The sequence below is a fragment of the Anser cygnoides genome, chromosome Z, assembly GCF_040182565.1.
Source record: "Anser cygnoides isolate HZ-2024a breed goose chromosome Z, Taihu_goose_T2T_genome, whole genome shotgun sequence".
In the NCBI taxonomy this organism is placed as follows: Eukaryota; Metazoa; Chordata; class Aves; order Anseriformes; family Anatidae; genus Anser; species Anser cygnoides.
In genome coordinates, this window is record NC_089912.1 from 10,747,675 (window position 1) to 10,770,451 (window position 22,777).

General features: G+C 40.4%; 1 protein-coding gene across 7 annotated transcripts in view; it reads left to right on the plus strand.

The window, feature by feature from the left end:
• The window catches only part of PALM2AKAP2 (PALM2 and AKAP2 fusion), a 257,309-nt gene that overhangs the window by 116,979 nt on the left and 117,553 nt on the right, over positions 1–22,777 (plus strand). For 3 of the 7 annotated variants that reach the window (XM_013192283.3, XM_066988190.1, XM_048051418.2), the window contains one exon: positions 1,505–2,209. The exons of the other annotated variants lie outside the window; for them this stretch is intronic. In XM_013192283.3, the coding sequence (XP_013047737.2) occupies positions 1,505–2,209 (705 nt within the window). The remainder of the gene's footprint in view (positions 1–1,504; positions 2,210–22,777) is intronic. 7 annotated transcript variants of the gene reach the window in all.

Consider the following 22,777-nt stretch of genomic DNA (forward strand, 5'->3'; position numbering starts at 1 on the left):
CAGTGTACACCCACTCAGCAATACCTGAATTTTCTGTCTAGACTTACGGTGGCATTCATGTTATACCACATGATTAACTGCCTAACACTGATGGAAGACTTCATATTTTAAGAATACAAAAAAATAAAATCTACTGTGTGTGAAGAATAAGACTGAAGGAATATATTATAAAAGTATTTTTTTTAATTAATTCTGTTTTAAATACAAACATACCAAGCTACATTGACTCTTGGGGCCGTGATATTCTGTACTCACTTGGAAAAAAAAAAAAAAAAAGCAGGAAAAAAGCTAAGACATCAGTTTCTGGTGTCCCCAGGTAAGACAAATCATAGTTATACCTTTGAGGTTCATTGGCAGAAGTGGTCACCGAAAGTTTCACAAATGTGTCATTGCTTGTGGTAGTTTGTAATTAAGTGTCTGTGGATGTTTGTCCAAAAACCAAAATGTCTTCATCTGTATTCCAGGAATGTTTAAACAGATCAACCCTTCTGGAAAATCTGTGAGACCTTTGTACAATTTTCTTTGAAAAGCTGTCCAGTGAGATGCCATTATATCTCAAAATGGGGGCTAGAGCAATGAAGATTATTACTATTGTGTGGTCTCAACTATTTTTGTCTTGTTGCTGCGTCCTTCTTAACTGCTATAAAAGTTTCTTTGCTATTCTAAAACAGCATCCCTCACATGTGTGTTTTTACTCATTGTTTGATGATGCTTTGAAAATTGGTTAATTTCTTCAACTTCCCCCTTTGGAAATGATGCATAGGGTCTCATTCAAAAAAGGGAGGGAGCACTTCATGGTCATTTTATACATTCTCTTAACCTGCAAGCAGAGGTCACTGTCGATGCCTTGGTGTGGAATCTGAGACCTGACCTGCCACGAATCTACGGGAAAAATAATCCCATTCCTGTGTGATTTTGTTTTCCCAACTGTAGAACAAGGGTAAACAGTGCTTCTCCACCTCTCTAATATGTTTTGAATGCTACGGATGGAAGAGTTAAACAAGATCAAGCATTGATAATAAACCAGTCTGGGTGTTACTTGCATCAAACAAAACTTGTTTCCAGCTAACTGGCGGTTTGATGATAGGAAAGGACGAGAATAGAGAGGTTGCTGTAGGAGAGTTTCTCTTTTAATTTTGAACCAAGCTCAGAATGGAAAGATTGAGGGCAACCTGCATGCTGTCACCTCCCTTTGCCTAAAGTACACCTAACCCACGTGCTCTTGGTGCTCCTAATTGATTACAGACAGTTCCACGTAGCGTAAGATGGAAGATTATCTCCCGTTTGTCACAGGTATGCCTAGCCTCCAGCTGCATAAAGAGCTGTAAAGTAATAACGACCTCTGTCCACAGTGTTGCATCCCACTTCTAACGTAGCACACTTGACCCTTTAGAAGCAGGTGGTAGGAAAAGGGGCACCATAGTTTTCTTTGTCTGTTTGGCAATTAACCATTCACTGGCTTTTTTTGTTGTAACATGCACTTCCTCTCTTGTTTTCATTCAAGCTTTGTGCACCATGGAAATTAATGTGGAGAAAGACAAACAGACAGGAGAGACCAAGATTGTCTCTGCTTCACCTATTGGCCCAGATGAGGCCCATCAAAGAGGATTCAAAGTCTATGATGATGGTACCAAGGTAGTCTATGAGGTTCACTCTGGTGGCACAGTGGTAGAAAATGGAGTACATAAATTAAGCTCAAAGGACGTAGATGAACTTATGCAAAAAGCTGGACAATCAATTGTAAAAGGAGGGTTTGAAACAATGACTGTGTCAGACAGAAATGCGGTAGCCGATGGAAACCTTAGCCATATGAAGGAGCAAATGCTCTTCAAGGAGGCAAAGCTGGAAATGGTACACAAACCCAGCAAAGGGCACGCCGTGAACCCTCAGCCCCAAGACAAACCCTGCGGTGGCGACGTTCCAGAGGCCAGCGCAGATCAGCCAGTGACAATGATATTTATGGGCTACCAGAACATTGACGACGAAGAGGAAACGAAGAAAGTGCTAGGCTATGATGAAACCATCAAAGCAGAGCTAGTCCTGATCGACGAAGACGACGAGAAGTCATTGCGTGAGAAGACTGTGACGGACGTCTCCACCATGGATGGGAACGCTGCTGAGCTGGTCTCTGGCAGGCCCCTGTCAGACACGACAGAGCCCTCCTCTCCCGAGGGGAAGGAAGAGAGCCTGCCCTTGGAAGCTGCCCCAGGTACACAAAAGAAAAAGCGCTGTCAATGCTGTATTGTCATGTGAACACCTCCTCCTTCCCCACTCCGGGCAGCTCCTGCTCCGTCACTTACCTAGACCTCAATGTACTTCTAGCTGCAATACTGTGAACTGGAAGTGAATGCCTCCATTGCCTTGCAGTTGGGTTGCTTTGATTTCTAGTTCTTCAGGAAGAGGAACACATGGTTATTTTCCCATCAGATGTACTCTTTGGGGTTTGGGGAGAGGTTGGGGATTATATTTTATTTTATTTTTTTCCTTAATATTGCAGAGTGAGAGATAAATGGGAAATGGAACAAATGTTTTCATATTTATTTGATTTTTATATATATATTATATATATATAATGAAAACACTTTTTACATTTTCTTTAGATATCTGGCAGGCTCAATCAGATTCCTAGGATTTTGTGGGAGTTTGAATTTCACAGCAGCCAGATATGAGAGCCTTAAAAAAATGTTGCTTCCCTTTTTTAAGATAAAAGTCACATTTAAACATTATTTTATAGATCCTATTTTTTATTTCTCAGGGGAAGGCTTAGATCATTTTACTGTTTTAATTTGCTAAAACTCAGATAAGTCCTTCCTGAAAAGTTTTCATAGTTTCGTTTTATAGCAACTTTTTATTTTAGTTTGCAGTGTCAAAAAAATCCATCAGCCATTTCTGCTTATTGGTGATACCAAAAGTGGACTTTAATTATTCTTTCTAGGAAATGTATGAATGATGATTTTGCCTTATATAAATCTTCCAGATTACAGTATTGTATGTGTATTTCATCTCCCTAAATTACAGTTGAAATTAACTTGACATGAAAAAGATGCAGCTGTCACACCAACAGAAATGGAGTCACTGATCTAATTACTTGCCTTTCAGTAACTCTGCCAATGTTTATACATGAAGTTTTCCTGCTGAACTCCAGTAGATGAGAGATATTGCTTACTATTTCCTTAGAATATAAATGATCTTCTCTCTCAGTCTGACCTTGCTCCCACAGAATTCAGTGATGAAATTCTCAGTGCTGGAAATGGGGGCAGGGCCAGATTTTTATTTTGCAGTTCTTAGGAAAATATTATTTCTCAGAGAGTGTACCTCCAGTGCACTGAAGCACTGACAGGTGATGGGTCTGATCCTGCTGTGCTTACCCAGGCAAAACTCCCATGGAGGCCCACTGGAGTTTTGTTTAAGCAGCTGTTCGAGGAGAAGACCCTATAGCCTCACTGTTAACATGTAAACTGCTGGTGGTTTTGGATGCTTCGTTTCCCGGTGTGGGACACCTCAGAGAGGCCTGATTTCCAGCAAATTTTTCTTCACCTGCCCTCTGAAAACCAGGCCTTTTAAAAACATCTCAAAGTGAAAATGTAAAAAGGCAAAGGCATCCAAAATCAGTAGATATTTCTTTATTTCTTGGTCCATTGATTCTTTTAACTATAATGAAAAAGCAGCCAGCTTTTTCATGGCAAGATATTATGAGCCTGATTCTTGTCTCACATCAGTTTTGCTTAAGTGCATCTCCACTTACTCTAGTGGAGTTAGTCTGGATTTGTAACTACAGAAGTGAGATTAAAAATCAGGATTTGTATTTTCTGGTAGTGTTAAAAATACTAAGGATTATTTGAAGTGTCTTTGAAACTATCAGACTTTAAAAATTAATAACAGCAACTGAAAAAATGCATAAAAAATAAAAAGAAAAAAAAAAGAAAAAAAAAGAAAGAAAAAAAAGAAAGAGAAAAAAAAAGAGAAAGAAAGAAAGAAAACAACAAAAAGCCTCTTTTCATTCTGAGGTGTTTCCTACAATATTTCTGTTCTTTCTTGGATGGTGCTTTTACTGCATTAATAGTTAGTTCAGAGCATCTGATTAAACAGAGTTCTTGCTCTGTACTCTTTTCTTTCTGTGCCAGTAAGAAGAGACACTTGTTCATGAAAGTGGTAATATGAGGCACGCTAAAAACAGACACAAAAAAATGCAAAAAGTAGTTCTGTGTTAGATCACTTTGCTGTCAATATGGAGCTGGTCAACATAACTTTACACCACTGCCCAGGTGACAGAAAAAAATAATAATAATAGTAAAGCAATTGGCAATTAGGAAAAGACAGCCACATCCATCTGACACCTGCAGAAATTATGCTGGCTTCTGTATCTGCTGCAGTGGCCTGGTTTCATGCATAATAGACTTCTGCATGTTCCCTCAGCCTCCTTTGGGGCTTTTGGATGACAGGAGGGCCAAACTCACCAACATAAACTCTGCAAATCATCACTTGACTCAGGCTTTTGTGGTTAACAGTTTTATCACAGACGGGAATGGCTGCAAGGTCCTATGTTGTCACAATTATGTCTGGTGGCTGTTTGTTGAAAACTATATTGGAAATGAGCAGCCTCTGTATCAGTTATTTTTTTGGTGTGAGTGGTTTTTTGTTTTGTTTTGTTTTCCAGAAATGTTAAATAGTTACAAATCTCAACATTTCTTAAACCAAGGCCATGAGCTTTCAACGCTGTTGTACTCAGCTTGGCCTCATGAGGTTGTCCTCATGCTCAGCATGCCAAGGTGTGGGGAGGTGACCCCTGGGGGCTGAGATCTCCTGGCTCACCACATCACCACTCATCATCTTGGCCGTGGTAGCCCAGACCCTGGCACCATCACCAACACCAGCCAGAAGCCTTTCAGGGCTTTTTGTCCATTTCCAAGAAGCTAGGCGATGCCACCACTGCTCAGCTGAGGAGCACTTAACCCACACAGCTGTAGTCACCTCTCCATAGCCTAGTTCACTCCAGACACTGTGTGATGGAGAGATAGCCGAGGCTTTGACAGGGCATGTTTAGGACTCCAAAGCACTGCAAGGGCTTTGTGACACAAACAGGTGGGATGGTAAAACCATTTCCACCTTGTTCCTGCACCATGAAAGCCACTGGATCTGGGCTTGGCCCACTCAGCAGCCAGCAGGCAGCCCACAGGCATGCTTTGCAGTAGTTCTCTCACTCTGGGGCCTACTCAGCTCACCTCAAAAACACATCTTCTGCTTCTCTTCTCCTGGTCCGGCCAGTCCTTCCTTCTCTGTGTGTGTTCCTGCCTTCACGGCCACCCTGGCCTCCCCATCTCTTCCCATCCCAATCTTTTTCCCCTATCACTCCTTGCCCTACAGACGTGTTTCCCAAAGCCCTCTGGTTGGTACTCTTGGAGTGTCATCTTGACTCTGGATATTCTCTGGTACTGCTCCTAATCCGGTCTGTCCATATGTCTCTTCACCCACATACTCCCCTGTCAGATGATCTTCTGGCTTACCACAGGCTCAGCATTTTGGGGATGACTCCCTTAGTGGCCAGCTTTGGGAGATGTTTGCTGAGACTGGGGCCAGAGTGCGTCTGAGACCAGTGCACCGTTTGAGGCACAATGTGGTGGGGAGCCGGTGGCATGTAAGAGTTCAGAAGTGGCCCTTCAGTGGTTAGAAGTAGAGCACAAGCCTTAAACCTTAAACCTGCCAAATACCTACTGCTCAGTACTTGTAGCTAACATTGAGTGCCTAGGAAGGCCATTGTTTTTTCATGTGTTCATATGAACTCCATGGTTAACAGGCCCTGATAGATCCAAAAAAAAAAAAAAAAAAACACTAAAGGTGTCTGCAAAGGGTTTGTCTTTATTGGTCAAAGGTAGTTCCATGTCTGAGGTCAGAAAAAACACAAAACAAAAGCAAATCAGTCTGAACTCAGATAGCTTTAGCTACCTTGCCTGAAACATGCTTATTCCAATCTTCCTCCTCCACAAGTGCAACAGCCTTGCCCGGACATTGGCTTGTCTATATTAGCTACTAACTAGACTGCAGCCAAGATGCATAGGAATTAAAACGTGTTAGCACAGGCTTATGAATGTAAACTGGTTTCCAGGACTTCTCTGGGCTTCGGAAGGGGTAAGTTTTCCCTTTGCCCTCAGATAGGAAGCTGCCTGTGGAAATAAATGCACAATCAGACACAAAGGAAAAGGTCTGCTCTACAGTCAAGCAGAGAGAGATTTTGTAAGGATCACTATGGGAGTTTTTTATTTATTTATTTATTTATTTTGGAGAAAACTCCCTGTCTGTTTAACTTATGCCATCACATGTACATTTTCAATTTCAGAATGAGGGGATACAAAAAAGTAGAGTCAGAAACTGGTTCAGTGATAACATTTTGCCACAACAAACTGCTCGCCTTAACTTTTGTAAGAAAACAAGAAAACTCTTTTCAGTGTATCTTTTCCAAGACTGGGAAAAAGTATCCTATGAAAATTTTTTATATTTTGTATTTTCTAAGTTTTTATGAACCCACTTTCCATGTTGTCCCTCATTTACATTCAGGGACTGTTTCTTTTGCAAACCACTGCATTTAACTTTCTTTCTTTCTTGTTTTTTTTTTCCTTTTTTTTTTTAACAGAAGAAAAATACAAATCAGAAAACACAGCATTATGATTAGTGGCTAGGCAATCTCTTTCAATTACAATAATATCAATACAGAAAGAAAAGAATTACAGGGTTATTTTCTTTTTTTACTTTCCTGTGGCTGATGTACTGTATGGTATATGTTTACAGAACTCCTCTGGTCTGCCTTTGTGATGTTATCTAAATGAATGACAAGTAGGTATGATGTGCCATTTGACAGTTTGCCTTAGCACTCTTGGGTTTCCTTCTTCTTTTTGCATCTTTCTTTCCTTTTTTTTTTTTTTTTCCAAAAAGTGCAGGCTGTATTCCAAAGCTGTATAAACACAACATTATCTTTCAATCCCCACAAGAGAAGTGTGCACAAGCCCTTCTCCATGGAGCATACCTCTACTGGTGCAATAAAAGACCTCAGTCCTGGAAACAAAAATGCATATGCCTAATTCTACTGTGTGTAGATCTATTTCAGCCAACAGAACTACTCACAGGAGGAATGTGTGTAGATGTCTGCAAGATCAGGGCATGAATGCTTAATACAGAGTGTAGTTTGGGTGTTATTTGTGTACCTGTACCAATTTTATGCACTGCTGAATTTGCCCAGGGTGGTCTAAACCTAGAGGCCAACTCTTGAGTATTGCTACTTCTGCTAAGAAAAACACGAAATAAAATGGTGCTGAGCATCTGGTAGGATCAGGTTCTGAGTCAGTATTGCTACCATGGTAGTAGTATTCATGAGAAAATATTAAGTGAGACTTTCCTGACAGCTATTATATCAGTCCCCAGACTTTCTAATTTCACTACTAGTTCTTCATGCTTAAAATTAAAAATACAACAACTCGATGGGAGCAGAAAGATAGCATACAGAGTTGCTAGAGAAATAAAAGGTATTCTACCTTTTGATTTAGTCCAAAATCCAAATGGCATACTTGGAAAGTAAGTGGGGATATAATAGAATATGTAGTATTTTACATTTGTGTATTTTTTTAAGGAATAAATATTTTTGTAATGAGATACAAATCCTAAATCGGGATTTGAGTTTCTGAATATCATCCTACCAGTGACATTGAGCCTTTGAACTTTTTCATACGTTGATGACAATGCCCAGCTTCTTGGGATCTTTTGTAGACCTAACCACATTTTTCTCCAGGAAGTAGGATCAAAACGCTTTTTAAAGAGTAACGTTGCAAGAGTAGAATCCAATATACCTGCTATGAACACAGCTAAAGAAATAAATTTATTAAAAAATAAAAATTAAAAAAAATAATGTACCTATGCTTTCTATAGCTAGACAAATAACTTTATCTAGAATGCTATAGTGGCAGGTGATAACTACCTACATTCAGCAGAGAGGTATGGCTAAAAGGGAGAATTACATATATTTTTTTTCATTTTGTCATACTTTATCCAACATGAGATTTCAAAATACAAGAGATAGTGCCACTGGAAAGAGTAACAAAATAATTTAGACAAAGTAGTGGATATTCCCACAGGCTGAAATGTGGCATCCTATTTTTTTAAACTCAGTTTCAACCAGTTTTCTCTGTCTGTTAGAAAGTTTAGGATTTGCTCAGATTATGTTTCATGAGCCTTCTGGGCAGCAAGAGTAAACGTTAGTTCTGAGCTTAATCAGAGGTTGCAGGCTACAACAACATCCAACAAAAAGGTGGACTGTAATTTTTGTATGTAAACAAATAAATTGTATAAAATGGCTGAATTTATTATGTTTAGAATATGAATGGATTGTCATTTAGTCCAAAAAGAATATAAATCCAACTTGTAATATAAACATATAATAATAACTTAGCTTGTAAATAGTGACAAGGGTGCATGAAGGTCTTAAAAAATATCCCACTTGTGTTTAAAATCAAAAGCATTACAAAACTGAGCTTTTTTCCTCATGGGTTCAAAAAGTCTTGCAAAATATATAAAGTTTTTTTCCTGTGATGGTTCAAGCTAGGCTGCTCAATGAATTAAGACTAGGCCACTTTTCTTAAGGGCAAATTTTTGAAAAATTCTGATCCTCTTCCCCCAGTTTGCAAAAGCTTCTCTTATCTGGAGCTTTTTTGCAGTTATTGAATTGAAAACCTTCCTCTAATTTTTTCCCACATTTTTCTCAAAGAGGATTTAGACTTTTTAAAGGCTTAAACTACCTTAGAAAAATAAATAAATAAATAAAGTGACCTAAGTAATTCAAGTCCACCAGTATGCATATATTTGTACATTCATAACTTACATTGTGAGTTACTGACTTAGACCCGATCTTGAATACCTTTTCAGTAGGTCTATTAAACCTAAAGACTTGCCCATGAGCATAAAATAAAGCACCCAAGCTGCCCTATTTAGTTTAATAGGATGACCCAGATAAGTGAAATTTAAGCACATGAACGAATGCTTATAGGGTCTGGTCTTTAAATGATATTGCTACAAGCAAGACTTATGCTGCTTTAACTGTGTCTTCTCGTTCCTTTAATTAGATAGATTTTTTTCTTTTTTTTAATGGTGTTGTGAAACTGGTGCACTTTTCTGCAGAGAGGAGTTTAGGACATCATCTCCTGGCTGACTGTGCTTGAAAGTGGATAAATGTCCTCTGGGCACTTGCAAAACCCCCAGTGCCCTGAAGAGGGTGGGGGTGAATTTCAAATTACAAAATAACACGATGTAAAAGAAGCAGTGTGAGTTTTTCCTCCAAATTTTTCCCTTTGCACTCCTCTGCTCCGGACTCTGCCTGTCCCCTGTCTCTGTACTTGCTCTCATTCTGGACACCATTGCTCAGTTGCTCCTTTTTTTTCCCCTCTCTCTGCTTCACTTTTTGTGGTATCCAATAAGCAAAAGCAGGGGGAAGAAAAGAGAGACTTGAGTTTTAACCAAGCTAAAAGAAATGACAGTATCCTGTCCTCAGTGTTTGGACTTCTTCCTGCATTTTCCTAGATTCACAGGACAAATTTGATACCAGAGGAGCACTCTTTGTCTGTTCATTTGGCATCCCCTGGATTGCCCAAACAGAGGGTTCCACTAAATCCTTGCTGTTTAGGTAGACATTGTCTTTCTTCCAGTTACATTGGGAATGCTTTAAGTACTCAAAGTCAGTATGAGATAGATATGCCCAAGTGCACCCAGAAGCCACTTAGGGGAGAAGAAGGCAAGCCACCCCCTAATTGTCAGGTTGCTACCAGCAGGCTAAAGGAGCCAGGAGAAAACATGAACTTCCCCACAGACTGAGCCAGCATGCAAAGGCATTCTCAGTAAAAGTAGCTGCCAAGAAGCTCCTGGTATCCCTCCAAGTCAATGTGGTGGTCAGAGAGGCTAACTCAAAAACAAAGAGGGTTCTGTGCAACCACATAAAATCCAAGCTGGGCACAGCGCTTAAGCTCCACTGACCTTAAGCACTTGCTTGAAGTGTAACACATACTTAAGCACTGTGCTGGTTAGGGGATAGCTTTGAGGATATGTTAAGATCAGCCCACACCTATGATTAAGGTGCTTAACTGAAGATGAGCTCAAGTTTTGTCCCTGTATTTTGCAAGCATGGATATAGGCACCACTTAGGGGCAGATAGAGGAGATAAATTGATTTCAAAGTTTTTTGCATTTCCAGTGGCCACTGAATCTGTGTACAGCAAACGTAGCCAAGCAAGAGCAGGTCAGGATGAAGGCAAAAGAAAACATTTCTGAAGGTTTCCTGCCCCTCCTGTCCATGTTCAATCCATAGACAAAGAATGACTCTTTACAGGGGTCCAAGAAAATGTTGTGTAAAATGCAGCTTTTATGGTGAATGTAGGTTGTGGTTGAGATTTTTTTTAAGCTTTTGTCTCCCACTTTCTTTGTGAGCTAATGTATATATAAAAACCCATTTTGTTGGGGAAAAACTGCTGTGCTAACACTGGATTAGAATTGCTGGGGATAGCTGCTGTACTTTGTAACCTGAAGTGTACTTTTTTGACTGTTATGTTTTTTCTTCAGATTAAAAAAAAAAAAGAGTACAAAAAATCAAAAATAAATAAAACAAGAACACTGCCAGCAACAGCCATGCTGTAACTGTGGCTTCTCTCTTTTTTTTCTCTGTACAGTATTACTAGTAAATAAATCTGCCTTTTCACTGAGCCTACCTTTGTGTCTTTTTACTGTGTTTCTGTCTAACTACCACTCTTCAAGATGCTCTGTGATCTCAAGGACATGCCACAGTGGAGCAGCCTTCCTCACTAAAAGAAATAAACTACTAACTCCACAGTTTGATATTTTTTCTTTCCTCCACTGCTGTGCCCTGCTGATCCGACTGTCACTTCTCTTAAATGCTTCAACACATATTAACTCGTCATACCTGTTACTGTCTCATTTCTCCTTTCCCTTTCCTTCTTATGTGGTAGTTTGCCAGGCATGCTGTGGACCCTGTTGCTCTAGGATCACACGGCACCTTTTCACGTTTGCAGAAAATAAAGTCTGGGATTTGATCAGCAAGGCAATATGTCCCAGGTCAGCTTATTTCCCAACTGAGGGAAGTATTCCATACCATATATACAAGTCCCCAGATATAATCACGAAAGAATTTAACTACTTTCAAAATAAACGATATGCAGTTTTCTCTCAGGCTTTTTGCAGAAAGTGTCCTCGGTATTTCACGACTGAAAGAAGCTTGACGTAGTCTGACTTGTAGGAAGAAAAAATACATATATATTTGTTGTTTTTTTCCCAAGATAATATATTTACCTAAGCTTAGAACAGTGATAGGATGGATAACACAGGCAAGCATTGTAAGCATCTGTCTCATAAATAAAAAATTCAGCCTAGACTCATCCATTTAAGAAACTCACCACAAATTACCCATTGCTTCGTAAGTACATTGCTATGTAAGTACCTCTGCTTCTTTCACCCTATATCCATCCAAATAAATGTATGTGAACGCATATATCTGAGCCTTTGCTATGCTGTGCTGCTTAGTAGTACACAAGGGAAAGTGGCCTGGTGCCCTGCTTTGCTGCTTTATAATCTAGTCCTGAAAGTTTTACAGAAGGCGAGGCTTCAAGATCTTTTTCCTGCTTGCCTTTGAGTAAGAGAAAATATTACTTGTCTGTCCTAGAATGCTCTGTGAATGTCTGGAGAACTGGTGTGTTTGTGCCATCAGAGGACTAGAAAATTGATCAGGCTGAGAGAAGTGATCACTACAGCTACGCTGTTTAAATGTCTCTGGTTTTGCAAAGACCTTCCTAGTTCAGAGGGTGTGTTAACATGTCCAGAGGAAGGATTATCACCCTCAGCTAGCAGAGGTGCCTATGTGAAGGGTGTGCAATGACAGATCTGTTGTCATGGGGTACTAGTTTGAATGCAGACGCTTGGACATGTCAGGTATACATTTCATTTGCTGGTGCTTGCCATGCTCCGTGCTGTACTATTAGTTTTCATCCTGCCTCATTTAACTGAATGGCCATGGGAAGGCTTTTAGCTTGCAACTCCTTCTCTGCACAAAAGCAAGTCAGCCAAGGAAACAATGAAAACAGACGGGACAACATTTGATATTGTTGTTCTCACTAAAGTTTTGGAATCAAAATATTTACATGTACTTTCTCTTTTTAAACCACGAGAAAAAAAATGGTAGTTTGATGTTTTCCCCTTTTTCCACCATCATAGCATGTAGGAAGAAAGGAAATGCTTAGCAGCTGGTGAGAGAGTGTGGTACTCCCTGAAACTCTTCTGGAGGGTTTCCTGGATGTCAATGACTTCATGCAGTAAAGGTAGATTCAGCACGTAGGAGGACAGCCCTCTCATTTTTTTTTTATTCTTTTTCCTTTTATTTTAATAGTTCTGTATCCTAGTAGTGGAAGGAAGATAGGGGCATACTCTGAAAGTTTAGCACTCAATGTCTTTCATTAGTCTGTCTGGGCATGGAAATGGAGTACCTCATTTTCAGATGTCCCTTTAGTTTCTTGTGGGACCCTCACAACATGTCCTGAACTCCTCAAAACTCATACTGACTCAGCAACACTTTGTGCTTCACACTGCACAATGTTTTTAAGGTTACAGAAAGAAACTTCTAAGGCTATCAGCTATAAGAATGAATAATGAAAAGGTAGCAGAAATTAATAACAATTTTTGCTGCCCAAGACTGCCATTCACTTTCCCCATCTGCCACAGAAGCTGCTCAGACGCCCATTGTGCTGTGTGCATTCACATACGAATCCTTTGTAACTGGCTGTGGTGGAAACCTAGTCTGTTGCCTAGAGGAGTTTACAGAACTGGATATGGCACAGCACTGAAAAATGTTAAGTGACCATGCATTTTTACTTGTGGTAGAAAAACTACCTGTTTCTTCATCAAAAGTGTCTAAGTGATGGTAAGCACCTTCCCAGCTGAGATTGATTAGGAAGGAGATGAATGAATAAAAGCAGGGTTTGCTGTATCAGACTTGGAAGAGTGAACTTCCCAGCACACAGCCCAAAAGGGAATAGGGGGTATTATCAGGGGGCAGAGGGAGATATTGGGTCACTCCAAATCAGGTGGAAGGAACAGGTGTGTTGTTGCACAGACACTGGCCTGCAAAACTAGACACTCAACTGTCTTAGAAATAAATGAAATAGGCTCCTGTCGTTTATAAGCAGCAGTTCCTCCCAGTGTAAGTGAACTCTCTGGACTTACTGAGCAGCAGTGATGGTACTGGTCCAGGTCTTAGGAAAAATCCTTTCCAACTGCTGCTGCTCCACAGGGCTCAGCATAACCTCCCAAAAAGTCCGTCTTCTCCACATCTACAAAGGTATGTAGAAACAACACAAACCTCTGGATTTTGACAGGAAAAGCAGGCACCTAGCTACCTCCCTGGGCCCAGATTTTATGATCTCAGTTTTACAACTGCAGTTTAGGATATTTAGACACATAGTGCTTCAGTGATAAGTCTGTTAGTGTCTGCCACAAGGCTGCAAGAGTATGGAGCATACATTGTGTATACAACTCCCCAAAATGTCCTCTTGCTGTACAGTTCTTGGAGAGAATCTGCTTACAACAGCACTGCCAAACCACAAAACATGGGTTATGTTGCAATCAAAACTGGCCCTTCGCAGCAGTCAGGCATTTGCTGGAAATGACAGATTTGCCATGATTTAGGAGAAAAGAAAAAAAAAAAAAGAGGTTTTAGCAGTAGCATGTTTGGTTGCTTGTAGATGGGAGAACAAAGGGAGAGGAACAGGTGGAGGAGGATAAAAAGGGCTCACACCCAGTAGAAAGGAACTGAAAAATGGGTCACCTCCTCAGACATGACAAACCAGTTCAGCTTTTTGAGTATTTCCATAGTGTATAATGCATCACTGGCTACAGATTCCCTCCAGCTATAGATGAGTCTGCTCCAGCACTGGGAGCAATATGGTAGGTTTTTGAGGGGAGGGGTGTGTGTTGGTTAAGTTAATTAGCCTTGCTGAGACAGAGGCTATCTATTCAACTGAGCATAACCCTGTGCTGAAATGACTGTACTGCGTTTAGCCAGTGTGGTTACCTCTAGACAGCATTATGTTGTGGTCTTAAGCATCTTCAGGCTTAAGTGGAAGGATACTCTTTAATAACATCAGAAGACTTTGTTCATTTACATTTCACTGGAGCATGCTACGTAGAGATTACATAGCCCTGGCATTTTTTTCAACACTTTGTTGTGCTGCTCAGCTTTTGTTGTGTGGTTAGACATTTCTTCTTAATATGCCACACTAAGCTATAGAAGCATTTTTATTATTAAAGAAACAGGGGTCCACAGAGAAATTGTTGGTGCGATGGCGTAAATGTTTCCTTCTGCTGACTGACTTCAGCAGCTTCATATCATTAGGTATGGCTCAGTTACCAGGGAGATGGGCAAAGCGATGAAGCTGTTAAGTACCAACTGCAGTAAACACATGCAGAACTGCACACAGAGAAAGGAGTTGACATCTGGAAATTCACCACCGTGGCTATTTCAGTCTGGTTTTCTTGTTACAGAAGCTGAAGGTCGTCAGGGGTTAGTAAATCAGGAGAGTTAACTAAGATAGATGGCTTCCATTTACACCAGCCTGGGAAGTAAGCAGCCCTTAACATAAGTCATTCACATTTTTACTGGTACAACTTGAGCTGCAGACCTCATGCTTTTGGGGGTCATTTTTGAATCTCCAGCTCATGAAGTCAAGTAAAAATAAGAAAAACTGTAGTTTCTGGGCTTCCTGGCTGAGAAGAAAATCTGCAAAGTACATGTTCTAGCTGCATGAACAAACCCTGCAGATCTGTGATACTCTGAGTCTCCTTTTCTGTGTCATTTAAAAGACTACAGACATGATTATTAAACAGCACTGAATGCAATAAATAAATGACAGACAGACAAAGAAGCTGCTGAAACCTCACACACTTATATTCTTCACTTATTTTATATGTCAGGATTTAGAATTTGTGGAGCTGGAAATGCTGTGATTACTTTACGGATTTATCTCTGCAATGTGCCAAACCGTCACCAAATGTAAACAAACCTACCATGGAGGCTGTAGCCTGCCTGTCTCTATGCCCTTTACTCATTACAGCTCCTACAAGGGAAACATCCGTGCTGAAAGATGTAGACAGTGTTCAGAGAATTTAAAATCTGTAGTGGAAAGAAGAAATAAAAGCATAGAAACCCTTTTCTTTCATCCAGCATCCGGACGGGTCCACCTATACTCCATAGGTCAAAAAGGATTAAGTCCAGCCTGATGCAAAAAGACAGCTTTCACAGTTTAAGAGGTGCAAATAGCACAGGCAGGGCCACCAAGCCCCTTCCTTACAAACTAGTCCACATGTGCTTTCAGGATCAGGGCCACCAAGCCCTGACCCAGACCAGTGAACTCACTTTGCCTGAGCAGGAACTCAGTTGTGGCAGAGATTGCCACAAAGTGCTGGAAATAAAGAACAGTATCAAAACTAATTTGAAAAAGTCCCTCTAATGCAGTATCTGTTTTAAGGCTGGGTTCCTGGGTGCTGGGAAGATTTCAGGCTGTACATAACCAGTGTAAGGAGGAGAGCACAGGCTGTGATCTGCATACCAAAGAAAGTACTCCCAGCTTACCCTGGAGAAGTGCATTAAGTGCCATTGGCAGCATTTACGGTGTGATTGCCTTGTCTCATATAAGGAAAAGAATAGGCACACAAGCAAGGTCTTCCCTTCAGGAAGGGCCATGATCTGGGCAGAACTTCAAATATCAGATCTGCTTACAACATTGAGGTCTAGTCTTTGAATGCCCAGGAAGGACATTTGCCCTAATAGCAAAGAGCCAGACATATGCTTAAATTCAGTAGTATGAATAGTCACATGTACTTCACTGGATCTGCCCATATCATCCCATTTTATTGAACATCCTTCAGAAAGCCCTAGATGGGTACAACAGAAGAGTTTCACAGATGAGCCATCCTCTAAAGCAAACTCCTTTTGGAGATCAGTATTAGGCAGGGAGTGAAATATTGCGAAATGTTGTTAAGTGCCTCAGACAAGCTGATCTAGCTTTACTTACAGTGGTAAAGGTCTTATTTTTTATTTTACTTTTCATATAAGAGCTTCTTTTCCAAGAGCTCTGTTTTGCAGAGCTACCTTCCTTAGCCCCTCCCCACTTGCTTGGAAGACAACCATGCATAGTCCCTATGGAGCATGGGCAGCCATAATAATGCTGGGCAGGGAAGGAGGCAAAAAATTATTACTGTGTGCTCTTTCATCTGGAGAAGCCTGAGAATATTGGCAGCATTGGAGCAAGGCAAATAGTTCTGATTCACTGGTGAAAATAAACAATCAAAAAAACAAAGCAGGGAATTCTGCCGTGCTTAACCCAAACTGAAACTTTCTGTGAAACTTTCTGAGTTGATTAGTTGTTCAAAAACAAAGCCGTTTCTTTTCTTTTCTTTTTTTTTTTCAAATTCAGAAGTTTCAATCAAAACTGTCGTGTTGGAGGCACTTCAAAAAAAAAAAAAAAAGCCAATATTTCATTTGTAATACTTTAGGAATGTGTTGATATTATCTGAATATTCCCTCCAACTTTTCTTCATCCCAAATTGTTAGTGGATTTCAACCCAAATTCACTCTCTCAGAGTTTTTGTTTGTTTCTTCGTTTGTTTTTTTAAAAACAAAACTTTGCTGTTTGGATTCAAGGGGAAAATTCATTTGGCTCCAGCCAGTACAGCACTCCTCACTGAGGGCTGGAGGGCTGACACTACAATTTCAAGTCAACTGTGTGTGATAGAGAAGAGCTGGCCTTGGGCAACAGCTGCATGTTGTCAGAGCTGGGTGATGCGCCTTCCTCTGCTCAGCGTGCCCAGCTCTCTGACTTCCCCACCCCTCCTGCATGATGCCTCTTTCCCTTCAGCCCTATGAATTTATTTTTGCATGACACCCCTCTGAGCCCCACTGTACCGCGTGGATAACTCATCCAATTTGATGCTACCACCAGAAAAGAAGTTTTTGATCTATGCATAATCAAGACTACCACCCTCTTTAGCTGATGCTAAATGTCCTCAGGAGCAAACAGCTGATGGGGAACAGTTGTTACCACTGGGCTTATCCTCCCCTGGGCACAAATCATCCTTCAATATCATAAAAAACCTAGGCAATACTGAAGTCTATAGGAAAAATGTCATCAAGATAACAAGGTCTGAACCCAAAACAAACCTTCCCTTTCTCACTTCCACTGCATAAAGTAAGGTAAATTCAAGTCAAGAGACTGGAGGCAAGGTACAGGCAAGAAAATAAGATGTTTGTGCTCAGTGAAAAAATGCCTTGCAAGATGCCCTAGCCCTCCAGAGAGCGCTCAGAGGTGACAAGCAATCAGAGAAATACTTTCTACAGAAAAAGACACGGCCTTAAAGAGAGAAGCTCTTCAAATTTGTACACTGCTTAGAGACACTGCTTCATTCTTTAGACACATCACCTGAGCTATTTCCCTCAATTTATCTGCCTTTCTTGTTTTTTAGTTGGAGATACTGTGCATCTTATGATAGCAGTGTGAGCACTAGTTTGTGTTATAACAGCTGTCTCCAGTAAAGCAGTTCTAGTGGCTTCTGCCTGTTCTGGTATGAGTAATTAATACTGAATACAACAGAGTTACTGAAACAGAGTTGCTATCTCAATTCAATTCGTTTTGTCCTTAAGGAGAAATCCTCTGTTAGGATAAAATCTACGTGCTTTTGTGAAGGCAAGTCAACCCTCTCTGTCCACATAAGTACATGTGTCGCTGTGAGTCTTAACACCACTGCAAGATAATTCAAGACCCACGTGCTGATTTGTCATATAAAGAAGATAGGTTAGAAAACTGGACCTGGCACAAGCAGGGCACAAAATTCATATTCTGTGTATACCAAGTGTATCAGTACTCCCCAAAACAGGCTGTAAATTGGGTGAATTTTTTGTAACTCAACACACTTACATTCCCATTCTGGCTCTGGCAGTGGAGGTAGTAAAGATAGACTTGTGCCTAATCACACAAGGCACGACCGACATTCCCAGCTCCACCAAGTTGAAGACAAGTCAGGCAAGGAGAAGCTGGACCTACAAGTGGAAAGGAGTCCTGTGAGGGAAGGAAAGAGGGGCACTTCAGTCATAACTGTAGATTTTCTCCTCTCTGCAGGTGACAGAGAATCAACAGGATATTTCTCTTCTTGATTTATTTGGGAAACATGAGAATGGATGATTGGCATTAACTGCCGAGGTCATTTACTTGCACAGCTGGGAGCATTGATTAGCAGCTTGGTTTAGGTGTGCCCACAGCAGCAAGGAGCACAATAAATTACAGGTGGACAAAAAGCCAACTTTTTGCAGCACTGATGCTGATTATGGGGTCAGGCCTGGCAGGTATCCCTCAGGGAAGTCTCATCCCATTTACAAATCAGGGTCTTCCTTTCCTGAAAGCAACCGATACAAAATCTAGTCTGCAATAAGCAAAAAATCAGCAGGCAAAAGTAAACCTGGGAAACATGCTCCAAAGCTTGTTTTTATTTACTTTTTCTTTCTCTTTACTGCAGCCTATAACAAGCTTTTCCTAGGTTGGAACTATCACAGCCCAAACACAGATGTGCTGTCCCTGTAATTCAGAGTAGAGAGGAGCATAGGCCACAAAGGTCAGGAACCAAGCCAGACCCAGCCTTCAGTGTTAGGCAAGGCATGGATTTTGGAGAATGATGAGGGACACTATATGATTTGGAGCTGAACCTCGTCCAGGCTTCCCCAGAAAACAGGTGAGCCAGTACCTGTGGTTTGGTGTGGACCCATCCAAATTGTTCATGCAGGGCTGTGCTAGACAGAGGATCAGATCCACATCATACCTGCTATTAACCAAATCTGTAGACAAACGCGGAACATCTCCATAGCATTAACTTCAAACACAGAATACCCAAAACTGATCTAGACAAATCCACAGACCTAAAGACAAAAGGTCAGCTTCAGCCAGAATAAAAATGATGGCATTCAGGTCTCCAGATGTGTAACTTCCCTACCATTTTCTGTCTGGGTTTAAAACTAATAATTGTTGGGGCAGGATCAGCCCAAGACCTTGTCATTTTTGTCTTGCAGGCTTCAATCAAAAACTTCATTAGCTTTATGCTGGACTCAGCACTGGGCAGAAGCCTTATAGCCACAAATAGTAATTCTTACTTGTGTGCATGTGTGTCTACATTTGTGTGTTTTCATATGTGTGCAGACAACCCCCCTTTCCTGACACAACAAATGCAGACTTGAGTTTACGGAAAAATATTTGGGTTTAATACTCAACAGTCACCCCTTCTGTCAATATTTGTCTTTGAGTTTTTCAGATCTACCTAATCTGAAGCTCCCTGAGACAAGAACTTCTCTTTCTTGTTGTCAGTATATCACAAGTATCCCAGAAAGTGGCAAGGATAAGACAAATGTGGAAAAGATATGATAACCCATATCAAAATGCTGGCCTCAGACCCAGTATCTGATAAAATCTGGTAAAGGTTCAGCTGTGCAGTATTACCCTCCCTGGAAGCAGCAGTTGGAGTTCTGGCTCCACTGCAGTCAATGGGAGTCTTGTTACTGGTTTCTTGGGACCGGGATGTAAAATAAATCTGTGTGTGCAAATCTTTGCAGGCCTGGATCCTAAAAAATTCACAAGCTAAGGAGCTGTCTACATGGAATGATGTACTACACTACATAAACCATAAATTTAAATCAGTATACTAGTATTAAAAAATACCTGTTTTCCATGGAGAAAAGTTAATTTTAAATGTCTATTCTACTGCTATAAAGTTCAGAATATCTTGTAAAGTTTCCCCACTTAAAAAAAAAAAAAAAAAAACACTCCTAATTCTATACATACAGATAGTGTAGTATATTCCTTTCTCCTAGTAAAGAGATCTGAGACCTCAGCCTGGGAATCAAATCTTTATAATAATAATAATAATAATAATAATAATAATAATAATAATAATAACAACAACAACAACAACAACAACAACAACAACAACAACAACTTCCAGCGTAGCCATAAGGGATAGTCTACTGAAGATACATGGAAAACTTTACTTGGCATTTGTTTACTTCCTATATCTCTGCCTACACAGACTTTTGCCTGTGCAATTTGTTGACCCACCTTCAAGGTTTTGCAGTTACATCTGTGCACGCCCAGAAGTGTGAGCAAAATTGCTGAAGATTTTGAACATGCAAATTGTCTAAAGGAACATTAAGGTGACATTTGGATTAGTTCTTATTACCAGGAGAGCTGTGTGGCTTAATATAAGTTCCTCTTCATTTAGTGTTCCTCTTTCATTTCTATTAGAATCAAAATTGTCATTTGTACAGTACCATAAAGGAATGTATCAACGATACCTTGTGCTGCAAGATATATAGAGCTTCAGTTATACACGACTGGCAACTAGCAAAATGGATGGGGAATAAGGGGCTAATGCATTAGGTAGTGCTGCTGGAATAAGTGATTCAAGAGAAGGAGGAGGTTATGGGGTAAATAAGGACATCAGAACTGTTCCCAGAAATTGATTAATCAAAAACTACCAGGATCATGAAGATGACCACATTTGGAATAATATGTGGTTCCAGGAGACTATTTTTGGTTTTAGGCAAAGTAGTGAAGCCAGTATGTTTACACATACAAGCCTTGACTGAGCAACTGATGTACTGCAAAGCTAGACTCAAGAATCATAACTATGTCAATGACAACTTAATACAGTTAATGCCCAAGTGCTAGCATCTCGCATTAGAGCATCTGTGCCTGTGCAACAGACTTGGTGAGTTATTTTGCTAAATTACCAACCAACCTAGGTATTTGTCCTGATTAATTCCTCATTTATCCTCATTAATTCCAGGCAATAAGTGAACTGAATGGAATTGGTCTTCAATATCTGAAGTATGAAAGACACTTTTCTAAAATACGAAAGACAAAGCTGTATATCTTAATATTTAGTGTGTATTTTAAGACAAGGCAAAGTTAGTATTTAAGTGTATATGGCTTCTCACCATAGGAGTTACTGCCTTATCACAGTTCTGCAGAATAGGAGTAAGAGTATTTTAAAACACACTTCAAATCACTCCTAAATATTTACACTAAAATATCTTTTTTCTAAATTTCTTTCTAATTTTTTCCTTAGAATCAGAAGGAAAATGAACTGGACTAAACTCTAGTGGTCCTACAATATAGTTTGTCTGTTAAAATAAATAAATAAATAAATAAAGATACTAATAATAATAATAATAAAAACTTATAAGAAAGCAATAAAATTGCTCCATTTTTTCTCTCCAGAATACCCAAAGATTATCAGCATAGTGTACAAAGATAGCAGGTACCAGCCTCCAGAGACAAGCATACTAGGACATCCCAAGTGGGTGCTGCTGGGTTGAGCACCTGAAATGACTCTGACCGAGGCTGGTTTTGGTGTATTTCTGAAGTAAACTAACAGACCGTGCAGTTATACCACATAAAAGCCATCCTTGTGATGTCGCCTTTATAAGCTCCTGTACCCAGAGTATGGGTATAGCATTGATAACGATGTTTTCACCCAGCCCCAAATGCTGCTGTATCTGAGCACTTCACAGACTTTCATGTAATGAAATGTCACAGCATCCCATTAGGGTAGGGAACTGATATTACTATTACATATAAAATGAGGAACTGAGGTGGAAGGAAATGAAGTGTCTGCCTGCAATGTCGGAGCCCAACCAATTCCTCAGAAACAAATATTTTCCAAGGCTGATGTGTCTCTTCACTGTTCCCCAAACATTCCCAGGCAGGGAGCTCTGCTCCTCAGATGCAGGGGGCTCCAGTAAAACCTTTCTGCTCCCAAGGTGGGGACAACTAATGTCCCAAAACCTCCTGCATGTACAAGGACTTCCCCTCAGTCTGGCAATGGTCCAGCAACCAACCCCAGGGTCTGGAAAACATCTGTTGCCCCATCAGTCTGCATCGCTGGCATTGGGAGCTGCTGTGTATGCAGGCAAGTTCTTGTTGTTTTTATAGCTTGGGCTGTGTTGTGGAGTTTGCTCACACAGAGCCAAAGAAAGATTACCTGCTATAGCTTTATGGCTGTCTTTGTGTTAGCGGATTGATATGGGATAGAAGAGAAATGCTGTAGTATTGCACAGCAGAAGCGTGACCACATTAGAGAGACATCTTTTCTGCTTCCTTGTACAAGCAGCACTCTGACTTCACGTTTTTGTGGAGGGCAGAAAAACACAGGAACAAAAACGTTGTCTTCTTTTGTTGTTTCTTTTTTCTTTTCCTTCTCTATTTTCTGAAACCTTCTGGTAACTCATTCTCAACTTATACAGTTTTCCAGAGAAGATTACCCAAGTCACTGACTTCTAGCAGGAGCACACTGACAGAGGGAGACAGGGCAATCAGTATGTCTTAATCCACAGTAGCCAGAGATGTCTTTACACAGCCGCCAATACAGAGTAATATCCCATTTTTTCAGGATATGGCCTACTTTTTCATTTTATAGACACAATAAAATAACAAATTACAAATCAGGAACCACTTGGCAAATACTGATCCACTAAAAAGGAAAGAAAAGGGCTCCCAAGTGAAGATGAAGAGGGACTGTTTGGTACTTCTTTAGTCTCCCCGCTCTGTTTCACAGCTTCCCCATAGCTGAAGGCATCAAGAGGGAAGGGAAACACAGAAATAGGGAAATGCTACCCTGCCGTGCTCCCTCCCCAAATGTTTATTTGATGA